The sequence below is a fragment of the Microcaecilia unicolor genome, chromosome 3 (assembly GCF_901765095.1).
Source record: "Microcaecilia unicolor chromosome 3, aMicUni1.1, whole genome shotgun sequence".
In the NCBI taxonomy this organism is placed as follows: domain Eukaryota; kingdom Metazoa; phylum Chordata; class Amphibia; order Gymnophiona; family Siphonopidae; genus Microcaecilia; species Microcaecilia unicolor.
This window is the reverse complement of record NC_044033.1, coordinates 134,808,315-134,826,894: the sequence shown is the minus strand read 5'-3', so window position 1 is coordinate 134,826,894 and position 18,580 is coordinate 134,808,315. Positions and strand designations below refer to the sequence as shown.

At 43.4% G+C, this 18,580-nt stretch overlaps 1 protein-coding gene across 1 annotated transcript in view; it reads right to left on the bottom strand.

Annotated features, from left to right (window-relative positions):
- Nucleotides 1–18,580, bottom strand: part of FH (fumarate hydratase) — a 160,299-nt gene that overhangs the window by 84,741 nt on the left and 56,978 nt on the right. The window contains exon 5 of the mRNA XM_030196382.1: nucleotides 14,738–14,920. Coding sequence (XP_030052242.1) covers nucleotides 14,738–14,920 — 183 coding nt within the window. The remainder of the gene's footprint in view (nucleotides 1–14,737; nucleotides 14,921–18,580) is intronic.

Here is an 18,580-nt window from a genome sequence, read left to right as displayed (position 1 = left end):
GCAATTGGAGCTGCATCAACTCTGGGTCAGAGTGGATCCTGTATTGGGACTCCGCTTTCTTGGGGATGGTGGGGTTAGATAAGGGCTTCAGCCAGTTCCGAAGCAGTGTCTCTTTGAGGACATCGTGCAACGGCACCGTGGAAGACTCTCTAGGTGGTGATGGATAGTCGAGGACCTCGAGCATCTCAGCCCTCGGCTCATCCACAGAGACCACGGGGAAGGGAATGCAAATAGACATGTCCCTGACGAAGGAGGCAAAGGAGAGGCTCTCAGGGGGCGAGAGCTTCCTCTCCGGTGAAGGAGTGGGGTCGGAGGGAAGGCCCTCAGACTCCTCTGAGGAGAAATATCTGGGGTCCTCCTCCTCCCCCCACAAGGCCTCTTCCTCGGTGTCGGACATGAGCTCTTGCAGCTCAGACCTGAACCAGGCCCGTCTCAACTGCGAGGAACCATGTCCACGACGATGGCGTTGAGCGGTGGACTCCCGCGCCGGCGGGGATGAAGCTCCCTCCATTGACGTTGACGGGGATTCCACCTGTGTGGTGGTCGACACCGGTGCCGCAAGCAGCGTCGGAGGTCTTGGCATCGGGCTAGAGCACACCGGCGCCTCCATCAACGGCGCCTGGTGCATCAGCCCTTCCAGAATCCCTGGAAGGATGGCTCGGAGGCACTTGTCAAGGCCCGCTGTCGGGGAAAGGCAGGGGGGCCGGTGTGGGTGTCGGGGCCGGAAGCTGCTCAGGTCCAGGAGACGGTACCGAAGCACCCATGGACTGACGCAGCGACACCTCTTCAACCGAGGGGGAACGCTCCTCTCGGCACTGTCGCTTCCTCGGCGTCGAATCATCTCTGGAGACGCCGGAGCTGGTAATCCCGTGCGCCATGGGCGACCGATGAAGGTGCTTTTTAGTTTTCTTTCGGTGCCCGTCATCGGCGCTCGGCGGCAGAGATGAAGAGGAGGTAGAACCCCCCGGCCTCGAGGGATCGGGTCTGACAGGGTTCGGTCCCGATGGCCCTGGGTAGAGGGAGTGGCCGGGGCCGGTAGGCCGGCGGGCCAATGGTACCTGTACTCCTGGGGTCGGTGCCATCGTCGGTGCCGATTTCGTCGACATCGGTACCGAAGATCCGGCCGTCGACGGGCCGGCGCAAGTTCCAAAAAGACGGTCCCGAAGAACTTGCCTCGCCACCTGTGTCCGCTTCCGCAAGCCGAGACACAAGGTGCACGTCTTGGTATTATGCTCCGGCCCAAGGCACTGGAGGCACCAACCGTGAGTATCGGTTTGCGAGATCTGCCGGCCGCACCGACCACACTTCTTGAATCCGCTCGGGACCTTCGAGGACATCGACGGAAAAATCGCGTCAGCGAAGTCAAAGTCGTCGATGGTGGAGGTGAAAAGCACACCTCGAAAAAAAGAAAATGACCACGCGGCCACAAGGCCGCAATGAGGCACCCCCGCGTCTAAAGACGACGAGGGGACAAACTTCTTTTTTTTTTTTTTAACAGAAGAAAAGAAAGAAGCGCGAACGCGTACGAACAGAGAAAAACTCGCGGCATCCGGTTTCCAGGGCTGACAGAGAGAGAGACGATAACACGTCTCTCTCCAGAGCGGAATCGAAAAAAACTGAGCGGGAACGGTCGCGCACGGGCTGGAAGACGGCCGCGCATGCGCAGTGGGTGTGCCCTGCGTGCGGGACCACCCGCGAAGTTTTGTTCCGGTTGGTGGGGGCTGCCGTGGACGTCAACCCAGTCGTGAGAACAAGCAGCCTGCTTGTCCTCGGAGAAAACACTCTTCATTGACGTAACATTATAAGCTATATCTCCATACTATGAAGTCCTATTTTGCATTGGTTTAGCTTGGCAATAGAAATGTCCAAGTCAGGATGTTCACAATTTGCAGCCTATTTTGCAAAAGCCCGCTGAATGTGGAGCATTTTGTAAAATAGGCACAGGGTCGTAGCAAACAGACATGTATTTTTCCCCCAAACATACAGCAAGGGGCAGCTATTTTTTGCAAATGTCTTTTCTAAAAGACTGGCAAATTTTGGTGACTTGTACCACTAAGCAATGATTCTTACACATATGTGCCTATTTTTGTAGACTAGCTCCTAGTTACTTCGATTAACCAGGTTTGCACATTTTTTGGGAATTCTTGATAGCGTAAGACTGCCATCTACTCCTGATAATGTGTCTACCTGGGTTCCTTATCTGCACATGTGTGTTGAGTTCATATCCATGAAATTTCTGGTAATGGAAAGTTAGGCAGGTAACCGTAAAATCTGCAGACCGTCTATGCATGGACAGGTGAACATGGACACAAATGGAAAATAATGGGAGGAAAAGGCAACAAAGATCATTGAGGCTGGTGGGAATTCCTAGGACCCAGTGTCACAAAAAAAAACAACACACACACACAGGAGTGCAATAGCTGGTGAAAGGAGGTGGTAGTGATCAGATCAGCTGGTGGAAGGAAAATGAGGAAAAACAGCAAAGGAGGGTTGGGGGGAGTTAAGTGGGTGTGGGAAAGAGAAGAAGATGTCAGATGGGGAGAAGACAGTGGGGGAGAAGACAGTGGGGGAAATGAGTGGGAGTTAAGAGTGCCGCAAGGAGGGTGGGTGGAAGAAAGAGGAGTGGGAACTGCCCCACAAATAAGGTGGCGAGTGGAGGAGAAGACAGACAGCACCAATAAGGTTGGAAGGAGAGATATGCACTTGCCAGGGAAATGCATTCATGAACTCCCTCCACATATAACTCTGAAAAAAAAAATACCATTAGAGTCGGAGCATGAGAGCATGCCATCCTTAAGTGCTAAAAGGTAAAGAACACCTTTAGAAATGTTATATACTCCAGAACCACACCCAAGACCATTATGGGGGGATACATATGGTTATAACATTATGAGTAATGTATGAGTAATGTTATAACTATTAGGCTTAAGGTTCTGCAGGTGAACACTTAAGGTATCATAGTAAAATCTGGTAAACGCCAGTTCAGAATCAGTCAGAAGTCCACAAAGTAAAAGGAAGCTGCAGAGAAAGAAAGACAGACAGATAGGGAAAGGGTTGAAAATGTGTGGGTGGAAGAGGGGGACATTGTAAAAAGGCACAGAATGCTATCATCACATTAGTCATTAACCCTATTTTGAAACATTTAGCTTCATATCAAATAGAAATAAATACACAAATGATGGGGGTGAAATGTAGTCACGGAAGAACTAGTACACACAGTACTAAAAAAATTCAAGTTGCAACACACAGATGGAAAATTGATTTATCCCACTGGTTGTTAACCTTCTTTGATTTGCGTCCACTCTGACTGCCCAAATTGGAACAATTAAATAATGTGCAATTGTCAGCAAATAGAATTAAATATCTACACAGGCTCTGAATCCTAATATGACATTCCTGTATGGAATGGAACATGTATCACAGGAGAAAATATTAAGGATAGTACAGAAGAGAGTGTAAGGCTGTACAAATATCTATAAATATCTTAAAAGGTCAATATACAAACCATTACACTGTGCTGCATGTCTATACTGCACAACAGCAAAGAGTCAAGAGCTTTCACAGCCTGAAGAACTACTGCACAGTCCAGACACTCAAGCTACTAAGTTTTCTGTCTAAAGAGGGTTATTTCTAAAAGGGGACTGTGGCTTTTCATGAGCATATTGAGCTTCATTGACCTCAGCTGCAAAGCTAAGGACATGTGCTGTTCCGCAATGTGTACTTTTCCCTGTGTTCAGAAGAGGTGCTCCCTGGAGCAGGTTCAGACTGAATGGCAATGTGCTAAAATAATAGTTTTAAAACTAAACATATTCTAGTTGAATAAAGAAGAATCTATAGAAAAATCTCTTAGCTAATTTTTTAAGTGAAAATACATGTGGTCTTTCATTTGAGAAGCTAGTGCAAAGAACTTGTGCACATTACGTGAGCAGTATGAAAATTGGGATTGAGAGTGGGGCCTTAATCAACGACAGATGCATAAAAATAATTTTTTCGCTTGTTAAGAGGCGATCAGGTTTTCTGTGCTGCTTTTTCAAGCAGGATGAAATCTTTTATCTTTCAAAGTTGCTGAATATCCACTGGTAAAAATATTTTCATTGGGAGGGGGGAAGTGACGTCACTGCTCGAGCACAGCAGCACAAAACTGAATCTCTGTTGGAGAAGTGAATACTACAATAGTTTTACCCCTAACGGGTGTTTTGTGGTGCTAATCGAGCATGGATAGTTATGCATACTTGGAAGCATCTTGAAAAATTTAAATACTTGTGGGAGAGAAAAGAGGAAGGCAGATCGGTGAACCTCAGAGCCAGGAGACCACATGGCCAATATGGCAGCGGATCAGGTGGAGACACAGAATGAAGATTTGGTGAGTAGTATGGGACGAGTGAAGGTGGAAATCACAAAACAAAAAGTGGTGAATTGGTTTAAGGACTTGAAAACAGAAATGCAGACAATGTGGGGAGATCTGCAGAGGGCCCTAGCAGAGCTCCGGAGAGACGGGAGTGAACTTGAGACTAGAGTGGATAATATGGAGGAGCAAGAGGATGTGGTGTAGAGACAGTTCATAGCTTTGGAGAAATCGGATACCCATGATCATCAGGAGTGAGGAGAGTTAATGGACATGATTGAAGATTTGGAAAACAGGTCCCGGAGACTTCATCTTCGATTTCTGGGCATACCGGAAGTGGATCGGTATCAAGATTGTGCACAGCCAGTTACTGCTATAAGCAGATTTTTACTGCAATCAGAGGATCAGGGGGCTAATACTATGGATCCCCCATTGATTAAGTTGGAAAGAGATCCCCCGTAAAGATTTAGCCCCACAGGACATTTTGGTATGTTTTCATGACTACACTTTAAAGGAAGACATTTTACTTACAGCTTGTGCCCAGAAGGAGCTGTTCTGGAACAACTGTAAAATTTCTTATTTATCAAGACTTGGCATGGGTGACCTTACAGTGTCATCGGGAATTAGACCAGATATTTGCAATCTGCTAATTTCAGTTATTAATGGCTTTTCCTGTTTATATGGATGGGCATCTAGAAAGTTATCAACATGTGCAAAGCTTGAAAAATGTTTACAGGGTTGGGCTGCAAGGACTTACCTGGGAGAGAGGAACGTCGGGGGACGGGCTGCTCCCCCTGACCTCAAAAGTTGACACAGCCTAAATCGAGACCACATGTGGAACAACAGGAGATCTGAAGCTTTGGGGACTTTGTTGGGAGCATTTCTGCACTGTGCTATGCAATGTTCTTATTAATACAACAGTTGGTTTGACTGTTGAGGAGTGCTTGGGAGTGCATTTGAATTGCTGATTTGTGTGGTGGAAGAGGGGGTAGGCTTTCAGATGGGATGAGTCCTGCTCAGGGGTGAGAGGGATCTTCCTTGTGGGAGTAGGCTGGTGGGGGAGGATCAAAGCCAGCATGGTGTAGGGGAGCTGGGAGTGGGGGTTAGAGGGGTGGGCTAAGGAGGAGGGATTGTTGAAGGGATGGGGGGTTATGGAGAAGACTGGATGTGGGCTTAAAGTGGGTTCTTGGAATGTTAACGGGATCCATGATGCAGGAAAGAGGAGTATAGTATTGAATGAGATAAAACATTTACAATCGGATATTATATTTCTGCAGGTAACTCACAGGCTAGGGATCACCATCTTCTGTAACAGTGTTCTTTTGTGGTGTGTGGGACCCACTTTTCTGAAGGGGGGGGGGGGCAAGAAGGGAAGGTTGACTGTTCCTGGAGTGGAGGAGTAGCCTAGTGGTTAGTGCAGCGGACTTTGATCCTGGGGAACTGGGTTTGATTCTCACCGCAGTTCCTTATGACTCTGGGCAAGTCACTTAACCCTCCATTGGCCCAGGTACAACCACCACAGAAAGGTGGTACATCAAGTCCCAGTCTCTTCCCTTTCCCTTTGCAAAGCCATTTGTCCACTTGTGGTGGAGGAGAATTACAAGGACCCATTGGGAAGGTGTCTGGCATGGGGGTGGGGGGAGGGGGGATGGGAAGAGATACCCACTACCCTTATTAATATTTATGCTCCTAATAAAAATCATTCCTTTTTAGTTCTCTTTTGTCGCCTTTACAGTCTTTTGTATGGGGTGGTCTGATTATTGAGGGGGGGGATCTTAATTTGGTTCCTGATGGGCTTTGGGATAACTCTAGAGGGTGGGGGGAATACAACAAGAAGCATAGGAAAGCTCTTTTTCATCTTGTTAAGGGCAGTGGTGTAGTTAAAGGGGGGGGCGCAGGGGGAGCGGTTGCTCCCCCAAATTGATTTTTAAAAAATGGCGCCTATGCAGTTACCAGCATGGTCGGCACACTGCAGCAAGGATTTAAAAAAAAAAAAAACTTTGCAGTAACTTTCTCCCCTCACTTTGCGTCCCTTCCCACCCCACCAAGTCCCCAAGACCACTTCCATCCCCCACCTCCCCTCCCGGACTGTCAATAACATGCTGCTTGCCTTGTCTGAGCCAGTGTTGGATCCTTCCCTCTACTTCGTGACCCACCCTCGCGTAAACAGGAAATACTTGTGTTGAGGTGCAGATCCAACACCTGTTCAGGCAGACAGCATGTTAGCACTGTAGGGAACAGCTAAACAGAGCAGGCTTGACGGTTCAGGCGGCGGCAGCAGCGTTAGCGGCACCAGGGAGAGAGAGGGGAAACAGGGTGCTGCACTTGGGGAGGGGAATTGATGGTGGTGGAGAGAGAAAGAGGGGAAACAGGGTGCTGCAATTGGGGAGGGGAATTGATGGTGGTGGAGAGAGAAAGAGGGGTAACAGGGTGCTGCAATTGGGGAGGGGAATTGATGGTGGTGGAGAGAGAGAGGGGAAACAGGGTGCTGCACTTGGGGAGGGGAATTGATGGTGGTGGAGAGAGAGGAAACAGAGGATGCTGGACTCGGGGGAGGGGGATTGATGGTGGCAGCAGAGAGAGAGAGAGCGAGGGGGGGAACAGAGGGTGTTGGACTTGGGGAGGGCCGAGGATTGATGGCAGTGGAGAAAGGGAAAACAGAGGGTGCTGGACTAGGGGAGGGGAATTGATGGTGGCAACAGAGAGAGAGAGGGAAGGGTGCTGGACTCAGGGAGGGGGGTTGAAGGCAAGGAGGTTAGACAAAACTGGAGACTCAGCTATCTAGCCTTTTCACCCAAAACAATAGCAAAAACTGATTATTAGAAGTTAGAGACTGTCTATGCATGGTCCATCCTAAAATGTTTAAGCTGCTCCAGTTGGATAGGCAGTGCCTTAAAAGATGGAGGACAAAACATTTTTTATTTTATTTTAACTTATTTGACATAATTTATTTGAAAATTTATCTAAATGGGAGGCTATTTGGGAGCCTTTTGTAACTCGTTGTTCGTTTTAAGTTGTGGGAATTGATTGGGACATGGGTTTTTTTGGGGGGGGGGGGGGGTTCTCCTCTTTTCACGGGGATTTGGTTGGGTTTTACTAATATTAAAAATTAATGTTAAAATAAGGAAGTTCCTTTATGGTGTATAATAGTTTTAAAAGAGACTTTTCACTACTACTGAATACAACTGTTGTATTTGTATTACATTGTATTACTGCTTTCTGTTATCTCTTTTTATTCAATAAATACTTCTTAAAAATCAAAGCTTCCCATATGTAGATATAAATATCATGAAATGACAATTGAATATCACTAAAATAGCTTAAAATTATTGTAGCTGGTAGAAACAGCACTAATAAACTCTATTTTGTGCTAAATCTTCTACACTGTTCAATATAATACAGTTGGCCAAATTTCAGTGAGGATATCTTGTATCCTGATGGATTCAACTTTATGTTAACTATTGTAATCTGCTTTGGGAAGCCTGGTGTTATAAAGATGGAAAGTGGGAAGAGAAGCAGAAGGTGGCAGACCAGAGGAGGAGGAGCGAGAGAGGGTAAGAGAAGGGGAGAGAAGCAGCTACACAAACCCTGATGACTTGGTTCCTTCCTGGATTGTGAACACTTAGCAGGCTTTAACTTCTGGTGTGCAGTGTGCTGTCTATACAACCTGGAAGGCACATGGCATTGGGAATTTGTGTAGAAATGTCTCCTGGCACAATAAGGAGGAAAGGGGGAGAGAAGGGACAGGGAATTGCTGGACCATAGGGGTGGAGGGAACAAATAGAGGGGATAGGGAACTGCTAGACCATAGGGGGGGAGGAGAGAGAAGGGTTGAGGGGTTAAGGAGATGCTGGGCTACAAGGGTATAAGAAGGGAGAGGGAGGGGAGATGTTGGCATGGTGGAACAATGTCGGCAGAGACAATGAAGTTTCTCAAGAAGAGATGAGTAAGAGGAGGATGGTAAGTACAGAGGGTAGAATTGTATAATGGGGAGTGGGTGAAAAAGAAGGTTAGGGAAGGAGTGAGACAGAAGAGGTAGGGGTGAGAGGAGAAGATGGAAAGTTGATAGGTACTGGTAAGTGAAATATAGGTGGAGGACTGAAGAGTGAGAAGATAAAATCTGAGCGGAGAGACAGAAAACAGAGAAAGAGGAAATATGTCAGAGACAGATATAGTGAGGGAATAGAAGAAGATAAGAAGGAAATGGAGAAGACAAATGGACTGCACCCACTGGAAAGACAACAGAAGACAGACAGAAAAATAGAAAAGAAACTGGGACCAACGTGCTTGAAAAAAATAAAATACCCAAACAACAAAGGTAGAAAAAAGTATTTTGTTTTGAATTTATTTGGTGGAATATGTTAGCTTTGGGAAATGTGCATCACAGATGTCTTTTGTAATTTTTTTTTTTCAGTACAAGAAAAAAAATAATTTGTGTTTTCATTTCTCCCATGTTATACAACATGCCTAGTTTGAATTCTTGGGGTTCCCAATTCAATTTTTATCTTTATAAAGTGATCCCTTGTTTTGTATTTGGTATGTGACCAAGGTGTAGTATTCTGTGGGCAAGTAGTTTCTGCGTAGAACTCTTTAGCAGTCTCACTTGTTCTGTTTTACCAGTAGTAAATGTGTTGGTGTTCTAGGGCTCCATGTAATATTTGTAGTGCAGGTATATTGGTGCTCTAGGACCCAGTGTAATATTTATAGTACTAGCTTTTCATAGGTGAATATGGTGTGGTACGTTTTCTGTATAGGTTTTAGTGTCTTTAGTGATTATTTGTGTTATTTCATAAACTGTCAGGCTGTATTTGAAAGTAGGCTCTAGGGCAAGGGCTGCCTTTGGTGACCCTTGTCACCAAAAATAATATGCTCAGGACTAATGGGCTCCACATCCTGTAGAGTCACCACACAAACAAAACCCCATCTGATTTAAACAAAGTTTCTTCTAGTGGAACGAGTGTTCCTGAGGTGATGGTCACAATTTGAATAATTTTACTTGTAATTAAGAAGACAGGCTGCCTTCTCTGGCTGGTCCTGGGACCTCTGCTACCTCCCGTCTCCTGATATAACTTCCAGGTTCCTTGTAGATGGGATGCAGCAGAAGCAGCCTGTGTTAATCATTGCCGGCCACAGTCACTGCACCTAAGCGACAATACTGGCACTGGCGCCCGTCCAACACTGACAGGTGCCTAATTTACAAAGGCTACGCCTCTGGTTAAGGGCCTAGATCTTTCAGATGTGTGGTGCCTGCATTATCCATCCACTAAGAGCTATACACATTATTCTCACTCAGGTGGAACATATACAAGGATAGATTTGATTTTCTGCACTCGGGGATAATTTGCGCAGGTAAGAGATGCTGGTATAGAATCGATGCAGGTTTCTGATCACTCACCTGTGTGGGTGGAATTACTCTTGGAGGGCTAACATCACCCTAAGGGTTTTTGGAGACTTAATGAACAATTATTAGGAGATAGTATGGTTCAGGAAGATTTAAAATTGGTAATTCAGAATTATCTCCAGGATAATGATAATGGGATGCTCTCGGACAGTATTTTACGGGATGCTCTTAAGGCGGTTTCGGGGATATTTGGTGAAGTGGATGTCTACACAGAAAAAAGAGAGCTCAGACACATTTAAGACTTTGGGAAGATCTTCTCCAGTTGGAGCGGAGGCATCAAAGAGCCCTCAGTGATAAGGTTTGGAAGGAGTTGAATTTTGTTCGAACAGAGTTGGGGCGCTGGTAGTTGGAGCATGCATCATTGTCTAAGACAAAGTCGTTTTGAGTCTGGCAACAGATCTGGGACTCAGTCAGATTGTTGAGGGAACCCAAAACTGCTACAAAAGATTAGAGATCTGAGAGGACATTTTTGTTATTCAGATGATTCTACTATTAGTGCAAACAAAAAAAACAGCACCACGGGCCTTTAAAAATGGAACACAGTTCTTTAATGAATGAGCCTTGACAAAAAGACCCGACACGGGCCATGTTTCGGTGACTATCCATTTGGATACAGAAAGTGAAAGTGCCTTGGTGCTTTGTAGCTTTTACTATATGAGACGTGGAGTAAGGAATATATTCGAGTTAATCCCCAAGTTTTCCACGTCATCACTGTGACCCCTGACGCAGGTGCTAGTCACCGAAACATGGCCCGTGTCGGGTCTTTTTGTCAAGGCTCATTCATTAAAGAACTGTGTTCCATTTTTAAAGGCCCGTGGTGCTGTTTTTTTTGTTTGGACTTTAGTTTGTACTTCGTTCCCTCTCTTTTGTTATATCTACTATTAGTGCGCAATTTTTGATTTTTATAAGCCTTTCTATACAGAATCACGTGCAGAGGTAGATTTGAAAGTGTATTTACAGGAAAATTGCTTTGCCTGTGGTGGCGGAGGAGAGAGCGTGTTTGAATGCACCTATACAGCTGGAGGAAGTGGGGAAAGCTATTAAGAACTTGCAGATGGGGAAGACTCTGGAGCTAGATGGCCTTAGTGCCAAATTTTACAAGGTCTTTAGGGTTGATATAGGGGGTTTGTTAACACAGGTGGGTAATGGGTTGTTGCAGGGTAATGTTTTGCCTCCTAGTATGTGTGAAGCAGGAATTACAGTACTTTTGGCATGTTGTGGTTCCTATCACCCGGTATCCTTGCTTAATATAGATGTCAAAATTTTTGCTAAAGTTTTAGCAACATGATTGGCTTGGGTACTGCCTGGTTTCATACAACAAGACCAAGCAGGTTTTGTTCCTAAACATAGGTGATAACATCTGGCATATTCTTAATGTGATTTGGAAGGCACAGCGGGCCTGGTGAAAGCTATTGCTTTTGTCTTTGGATGCGGAGAAGGCTTTTGACCGGGTCCAATGGGCGTTTTTATGGAAGGTTTTGGTGAGGGCGGGACTGGGAGAGAATTGTTGTACATGGATTCGTAGTTTTTATTTTAGACCTTCGGCTCGGGTGAGGGTGAATGGTGGCTATTCGGATATGTTTGTTATTGCTTGGGGCAGCAGACAGGGGTGCCCTCTGTCACCTCTTTTATTTGCTTTGTCAATTGTGCCTTTGGTTCAGTGGATTCAATCTAATCCAGATATATATGGTTTCCAGCTGGGTGAGAGGACGCCCCACAAAGCCTTGTTTGATGATGATATTTTGAAGTATGTTAGTTACCCACATCTTTCTCTTCTAGCTACATTGCATGAGTTGAAAGGGTTTGGGAAGGTGACAGGTTTTAAAGTAAAATTAGATAAAACTGAGATTTGGGGAATTTCTTTGGATACCTGGGAAAAAGCGTTCATACACGGTAATTTTCTTTTTAAATGGGCGAACACTCATATTCGATACTTAGGGATTAAGGGATCTTTCGCAGCTTTATTCCCTTAATTCTGATCCTCTTAGGGGGGGATTTGTCCTGGTGGCATTCCACCCGATTATCTGGGTGGGGGAGTATTGCAGCATTGATGATGAAGGAGCTTTCTCGTCTTTTGATCATGTCCCAAACACTGCCAAATAGCAGTTCCAGAAGGGGTTTTGCAGATGCTACAAGGGTTTTTTCTAGACTTATATTGGGGGGAAATCACAAAGATTAGCAAAAAAAGGTTCTGTGGCACAGGCAGGAATAAGGAGGAAGGGCATTTCCAAATGTTTTATGGTATTATTGGGTGGACCAATTTAGGCAAATTTGGGATTGGGAGGAGTGGTACTTGAACAAGAACATTTTTCTAGCTTCCCCCTAAACTACTTGTTGTGGATATCTCAGATTCCCTTAGACTATATGAGGAGGATTATCAATCTCTTTATGAGACTCCTTTTGGGACTATGGAATAGAGTAAAGAGGGGAATGGGGATAGGAAGTGGGAGTTTGTCTTTCGCTTCGCTTTGTTATGAGCCTGGTTTGCAGGCGGGCCGGGAGAGTGGAGTCTTCCTTCGATGGGAGGGGAAGAAGCTTACTTGTTTTCGCCAATTCTTGGATGTAGGAGAGTTTACCTCCTTTGGAGGTCATGGGTTGCATGAGGGTGATGTATTTTCTTATCTACAAGTTAAGCGTTATATGCTGGGACAGGGTTGGCTCCAATCCGATCCAGATGATACTGAGCATTTTGAAAATTTATGACGGGCTCTAAGACACTGGCCTAGTCTCCTTTCACTGTTTTATTAGGTTTTTTTTTGGTGTTTGTCTTTTAAGAGATTTGGGTTTATCGAACAGTGGGAATAAGATCTGGGTATGGAGATTACACAGAGTGAATGGAAACGGGTGTTCAAAAGTCTTTGAATTGTGTGATGATTAAAGATAATGCACATAAGGTGGTTACACATTGGTATTATACTCCTGTGAAATTAAAAGCTATGTTTCCTAATGTAACCACAGATGAGTGTTGGAGGTGCTTGCAGGCTAAAGGGACTTTCTTTCACATTTTGTGGGAATGTGGGTTTATTCAGTGTTACTGTACTCGAGTGGTTCAGGGCCTGTCCCGAATATTGGGTAAACCGTTGTCACCGACTCCTAAGGCCTGTTTGCTTGGACTGAGTAATGCACTGGGTTTCCGCTGGCAGGTTCGACGCAAGAGGCTATGTTTGGCTGCAGCAAAGAGGGTGATCGAAACACTGGAAACGAACCTCTGGTGCAAGTGGCTCATCTTCGTAATTTGGCAATCCTTAATCATCAACTACATGGTCGGTATGATCCGACTAATGAGGAGTGGACTCACTTGGCCCTGTTATTTTCTAATGAAAAGTAAGTGGGTTATGAGAATGGGGGGGGAATAGAATGTTGGGTGTTATTAGGAAGGGTATGGAGTCCAGGTGTGCGGATGTTATAATGCCGTTGTATCGCTCCATGGTGCGACCGCACCTGGAGTATTGTGTTCAGTACTGGTCTCCGTATCTCAAAAAAGATATAGTAGAATTGGAAAAGGTACAGCGAAGGGCGACGAAAATGATAGTGGGGATGGGACGACTTTCCTATGAAGAGAGGCTGAGAAGGCTAGGGCTTTTCAGCTTGGAGAAGAGACGGCTGAGGGGAGATATGATAGAAGTGTATAAAATAATGAGTGGAATGGATCGGGTGGATGTGAAGCGACTGTTCACGCTATCCAAAAATACTAGGACTAGAGGGCATGAGTTGAAGCTACAGTGTGGTAAATTTAAAACGAATCGGAGAAAATTTTTCTTCACCCAACGTGTAATTAGACTCTGGAATTCGTTGCCGGAGAACGTGGTACGGGCGGTTAGCTTGACGGAGTTTAAAAAGGGGTTAGATAGATTCCTAAAGGACAAGTCCATAGACCGCTATTAAATGGACTTGGAAAAATTCCGCATTTTTAGGTATAACTTGTCTGGAATGTTTTTACGTTTGGGGAGCGTGCCAGGTGCCCTTGACCTGGATTGGCCACTGTCGGTGACAGGATGCTGGGCTAGATGGACCTTTGGTCTTTCCCAGTATGGCACTACTTATGTACTTATGTACTTATGTTCCTTGAGGGAGGTTGGTTGTTTTTCATTGGACTGGAGGGGTGGGTGGGAAGAGGAAGAAGATGTCTTTATTGTGCGTTATGTTGGGATGAGGGGGTTACTTTGTATGTTTTATATTTCTCTAATAAAAATTGGATACAAAAAAATTCATTGAAGTTCAGATCATAGGTTAATCAAATTCATAGAGTATAAACAGATAAGGTAAACAGAGAAATCACTGCACCAAAACAGGTAATCAGCACAAGGCCAAATTCACTGCCAGCCATCCTTATCAATTTGAAAATTAACAATGGACGTTAGGAGCTGTTTTACAGGTGACAAGATAAACTAAGGAGAGGGAATCCAAAGTACAAGTAACAAAGATGCATACAAGAAGAATAGTGAGCCTTCTGAATTGGGTTGTCTCAAAATTTTATTGAAGGACCCGACACAGGCTGTTGAGGATCTATTTCAACTACTGCATGTTGGTTTGCATCCATATTTCTGCTGCTTTTGAAGAGATAAAAATAAAGACTAAGAGCCTTTTCATTATATCTACGATCCCTGATGCAGGCATTTGCCAAAACATGGCTCGTATCGGGACCTTCACTTAACTTTTGACACAACCCATTACAGGAGACCAAAACTAGGATAAGTGGAAAAAATGATTACCTGACCACACTCACATGCATATAATAAATGTAAAACACTCCGGTTGTACTACAGGCAGTATATCAAACCCTTGAACCTTTACCCTTTAGTAGAGACATCATTTTTGCAGTTTCAGCTGAGAATTTCAGCAAAGCCAGGAAGGGTGGCAAGTTTCTATAAATAATGCTGCTTCACTAACAAAACACTTTAGTAAAGAACAGCAGATGAACTAGTTGACTATACCTGTTCATAAAATAAACATATTTTCTAAGATTCAGTGCCTCAATCTTCTTTCCATACCTGGCCAAGAGTAAGAGGAACAGCATCCTGAGTATGAGTGCGGCCAATTTTAATAATGTCAGCAAACTCCTTTGATTTGGCAGCCAACACATCATGGAGCTTCTGCAGTCCAGGTAGCAGCACTTCATGGACTTCTTGAGCAGCTGCAATATGCATTGCAGTGGGGAAAGTGTCATTTGAGCTCTTTTGAGAAAGAGAGTGCAGAGTCAATTTTATTATTTTTTAAATTTTATTTCATTTTATATACCGCCTGCAAAACCGAAAACCATCTTAAATGAACACTGAAGAGGTGCACTTAAGAATGAAAGTTTTTAAATCATTAAAGTACAAGACCTCATTACTGGGAGACTGCTTACCGTACAACTTTGTCTTCTGACAACTGGCTTGAACTCCAAGTCTGATGCCTGGCAGGTCTACATTCTGATATAATACACACACAGGGAATTCTGTAACTGTGTACCACATTTTCCGCTGGATTCTATATATCACGCCTAGCATTTTGCACCAAAACCCAAGCATATTCTAAAACAAAACTTAATTGGCTCAACAAGTCACTCAGCATTTTTAACAGCACTTAACAAGCAATAAAACTAATTGGTAATAATTAGAATTTAGGTGCATAACTCCCTAAATGTATTCTGTAATGCACAGCGCCTAAATTCTAATGGGTGGAGGCAAAAAGGGGTGTGGTTATAGGCGGCGAAATGGGTGGTCCAAAATTTAGGCACACCATGACAGAATATGCCCCTGGTATTTACACCACGTTTCTCTTGGTGTAAATGAATGCGTGTAGTTCTAGGCGCTGGGATATCAACTAAGCATATTCTATATATCGTGCCTAAATCTAGGCACCACTTATAGAATACACTTAGGTGGAAATTCATTCTGCATGGATAATTTTTTTCAGGCACCATATATAGAATCTAGCCCTTTAGACACCTAGATGCAGTGCGTTGAATGCTAATTCTCTAAAAGCATCTGGGAGCCGAGATTCTGTAACAGAACACTAGGCAAGTTGGCATAAACATGCCTACATTTAGGCATGCCCACTTACTTTACGTCAGTGCATGCACCTATATGGGGTTCATTAGCACTTAACTTATGGTATTCTATAACTTATAACTCTCTAAAAGGAGTTTGCAAAGTTTATATATAGTTAGTTTGTGAGTGTCCCTTTAATTGTGGAAAAACCTCCACTTTAAATATATTAGAAAACAATTGAAACCTCAAACCTCCAAACAGGAAAAATACAAAAGTATTTATTATATCCTTGTTTTATCAGAAGTAGGTTAATATCATTGGTTCCCTAAGAAGGAAAAAGAGAAAAAAAACCCAGATGCAAAAAACTCACATTTAGTGAGAAAAAGCAAATGAGATGAAAAACTCTCTTACCTTCTTTTATTTTAACTAATAAAGGGGCACTCACCCAAAACTAAACTATCACAGACTAATCCCAGCCCAAAACATGCAAAAAAAGGCTACCTATGGAAAACAACCCCTACCAGAGGGCACAGCAATCCTTACAGTTCATTAAACAGGCATTGTGTTAAATATCCTCATACTAGCTTTTACTATCAAACAGCAAACTAGCCCCTAAATGGCTGGTACTTAGCTTTGATTAAACAGACAGTCTCTAATCCACAAATCTTGAGGACATCTGCTGCTGTAAATTACTATAAACAGCTCTGAGCTGCAAATCACTGAGAGTTCCTGTGAGCTGCTGTGAATGCTGAAAACCAGCACTCCTCCTGAGGGCTCTGGAGCCCTACAAAAAATCTTTCCACCAACGAAGAAGACATCAGCCCTTCAACAAGAGCGCCTTGTTTCGACAACCTTGTGGCTGCATCAGGAAGGACGCTTCAGAAAATCCATCTGCTATTCGAACAAACAATAAAAGCTGAATCTGTGTCGTCAAAAAATAACAAAAATGCTGTTTGCTGTTTCTCACTAAATGTGAGTTTTTTGCGTCTGGGTTTTTTTTCTCTTTTTCCTTCTTAGGGAACCAATGATATTAACCTACTCCTGATAAAACAAGGATATAATAAATACTTTTGTATTTTTCCTGTTTGGAGGTTTGAAACAAATCTAGACAAAGCATAGTACTGAGAATGGTCACATGCAATCCTGTCTGCAAACTCAGCAGCACAATAGTGTAACAGGTCTTTTCTGTGTGTAAAACATGCTTTACACATAAGAAAAACTTCAGAAAATTACCCCTATATTGTAGAAGTGCTAATTTGCATTGGAGCTGTCCATAAAGATGTTGCAAGATTTTGATGCAAAACTGACATCCAGCACCCCCCTTCATGTCAAATGATACCCCCACCCACTCCAAAATGATGCCACAAACTTATGATCCCTTAAGTTTCAAACAAATGATATGCCTAAAGAAAGTAGTTGTCACTGTTTTAATAAATCGCTAGAATATAAGTAACTAAATAAATCCCAAAGGTTAAAAATAGATTTCAAGGGTTTCTAGAGGTTAAGATTTCAAGCTTGAATCTATTCTTAACCTTTGGGATTTATTTAGTTACTTGTATTCTAGCGGTTTGTTAATCCCAACCCCATTTGACTGTTTTAATAAAGCAAAAACACTTACCAGTCCACACTGGTTTACTAATGGAAAACTTCATAATAAAACACATCTGCTCAATTTTTAGGTTTACTGGCAAACAGCTAAGGCAACACTATTCCAAATCAGTTTATAATTAGCTCAGCACTGCAACCACCACATAATGCTGAGTATGCTGAATTGTTCCATAACTTAATTATTACCCATTCATCTTACCACAGTGACAAAAAATGATCTGTTATTGTGCAAATAGGAAGACTGATGATATCAACCTTGTTTTCTGGAAGAGGTAATGTACTTAAATCCAGATCACCTTCATCATTCTGCTCCATACTCTCTCCGTTCTCAGCATGTATAAGTATGTGTTTCTGTGTCTCTGGTGGAGACAATCATACAAATTTGGCCTGGAGTAGAGAGGTCCACTAATATGAATGCGTCTATATCATAGTAAGTGAAGGGATGTTTTCAGTCTGAGCAATTTACCCAGCTAACTATCATTAGCCAAATTCCTTTGAAAAGTGTCCTAAAACTGCCTCCACTCTGCCTATATGTTATCAGAAGAAGCAAAGATAAATAAAGCTAAATAAAGCTAAATATCACTTTCTTTTCCTTCTAGACAGAACTTTGGGGGGGGGGGGGGGGGAGCTATGATAATGAATAAGATAATGAAACAAGGGTTACATGTAAGATTTCATATATTTCTCATTCATAATAGATTTTCTAAATATTAAATATCTATAGCTATCCCAGTATGTTTATGATATTGTATTGCAAAATTGGATTCTTACAGCAAATTACTTTCTTATGCATTATTCTTTGTTTATTGTAAGCCACACTGAACTCAAACTTGTTTGGGATAACGTGGGATATAAATGTCACAAATAAATAAATAAATAAATCCTCCTAATTATTCTGTGTGCTGTTTTCAACCCTTGCTAACTAGATCAGGCTGCAGGGTGGCCCTTTGAATTTGTGCAAGGACAGCCATGTGACCCCATACTCCTACTGACTAGACTGGACCTAAAAACATGTTTATGCATTTACAGTGATTTGTTGGGCAAGCGATGGGAGAAGGGGAAGTGGACCCCTCACTGAAACACAGATGTATATGGGTGTGGAGACGGTTATACAAGATCCTGGGGAGGGAAGTGTGTCACAAGAATGGAAAAAAAACTATTTTCTATATTTTTGCTGACCAATGTTCAGGTCATGTCTACTATACAAGACAGCTTAAGAATTTACTGATTGTGAACTTTGTTACAAGCTTTTAG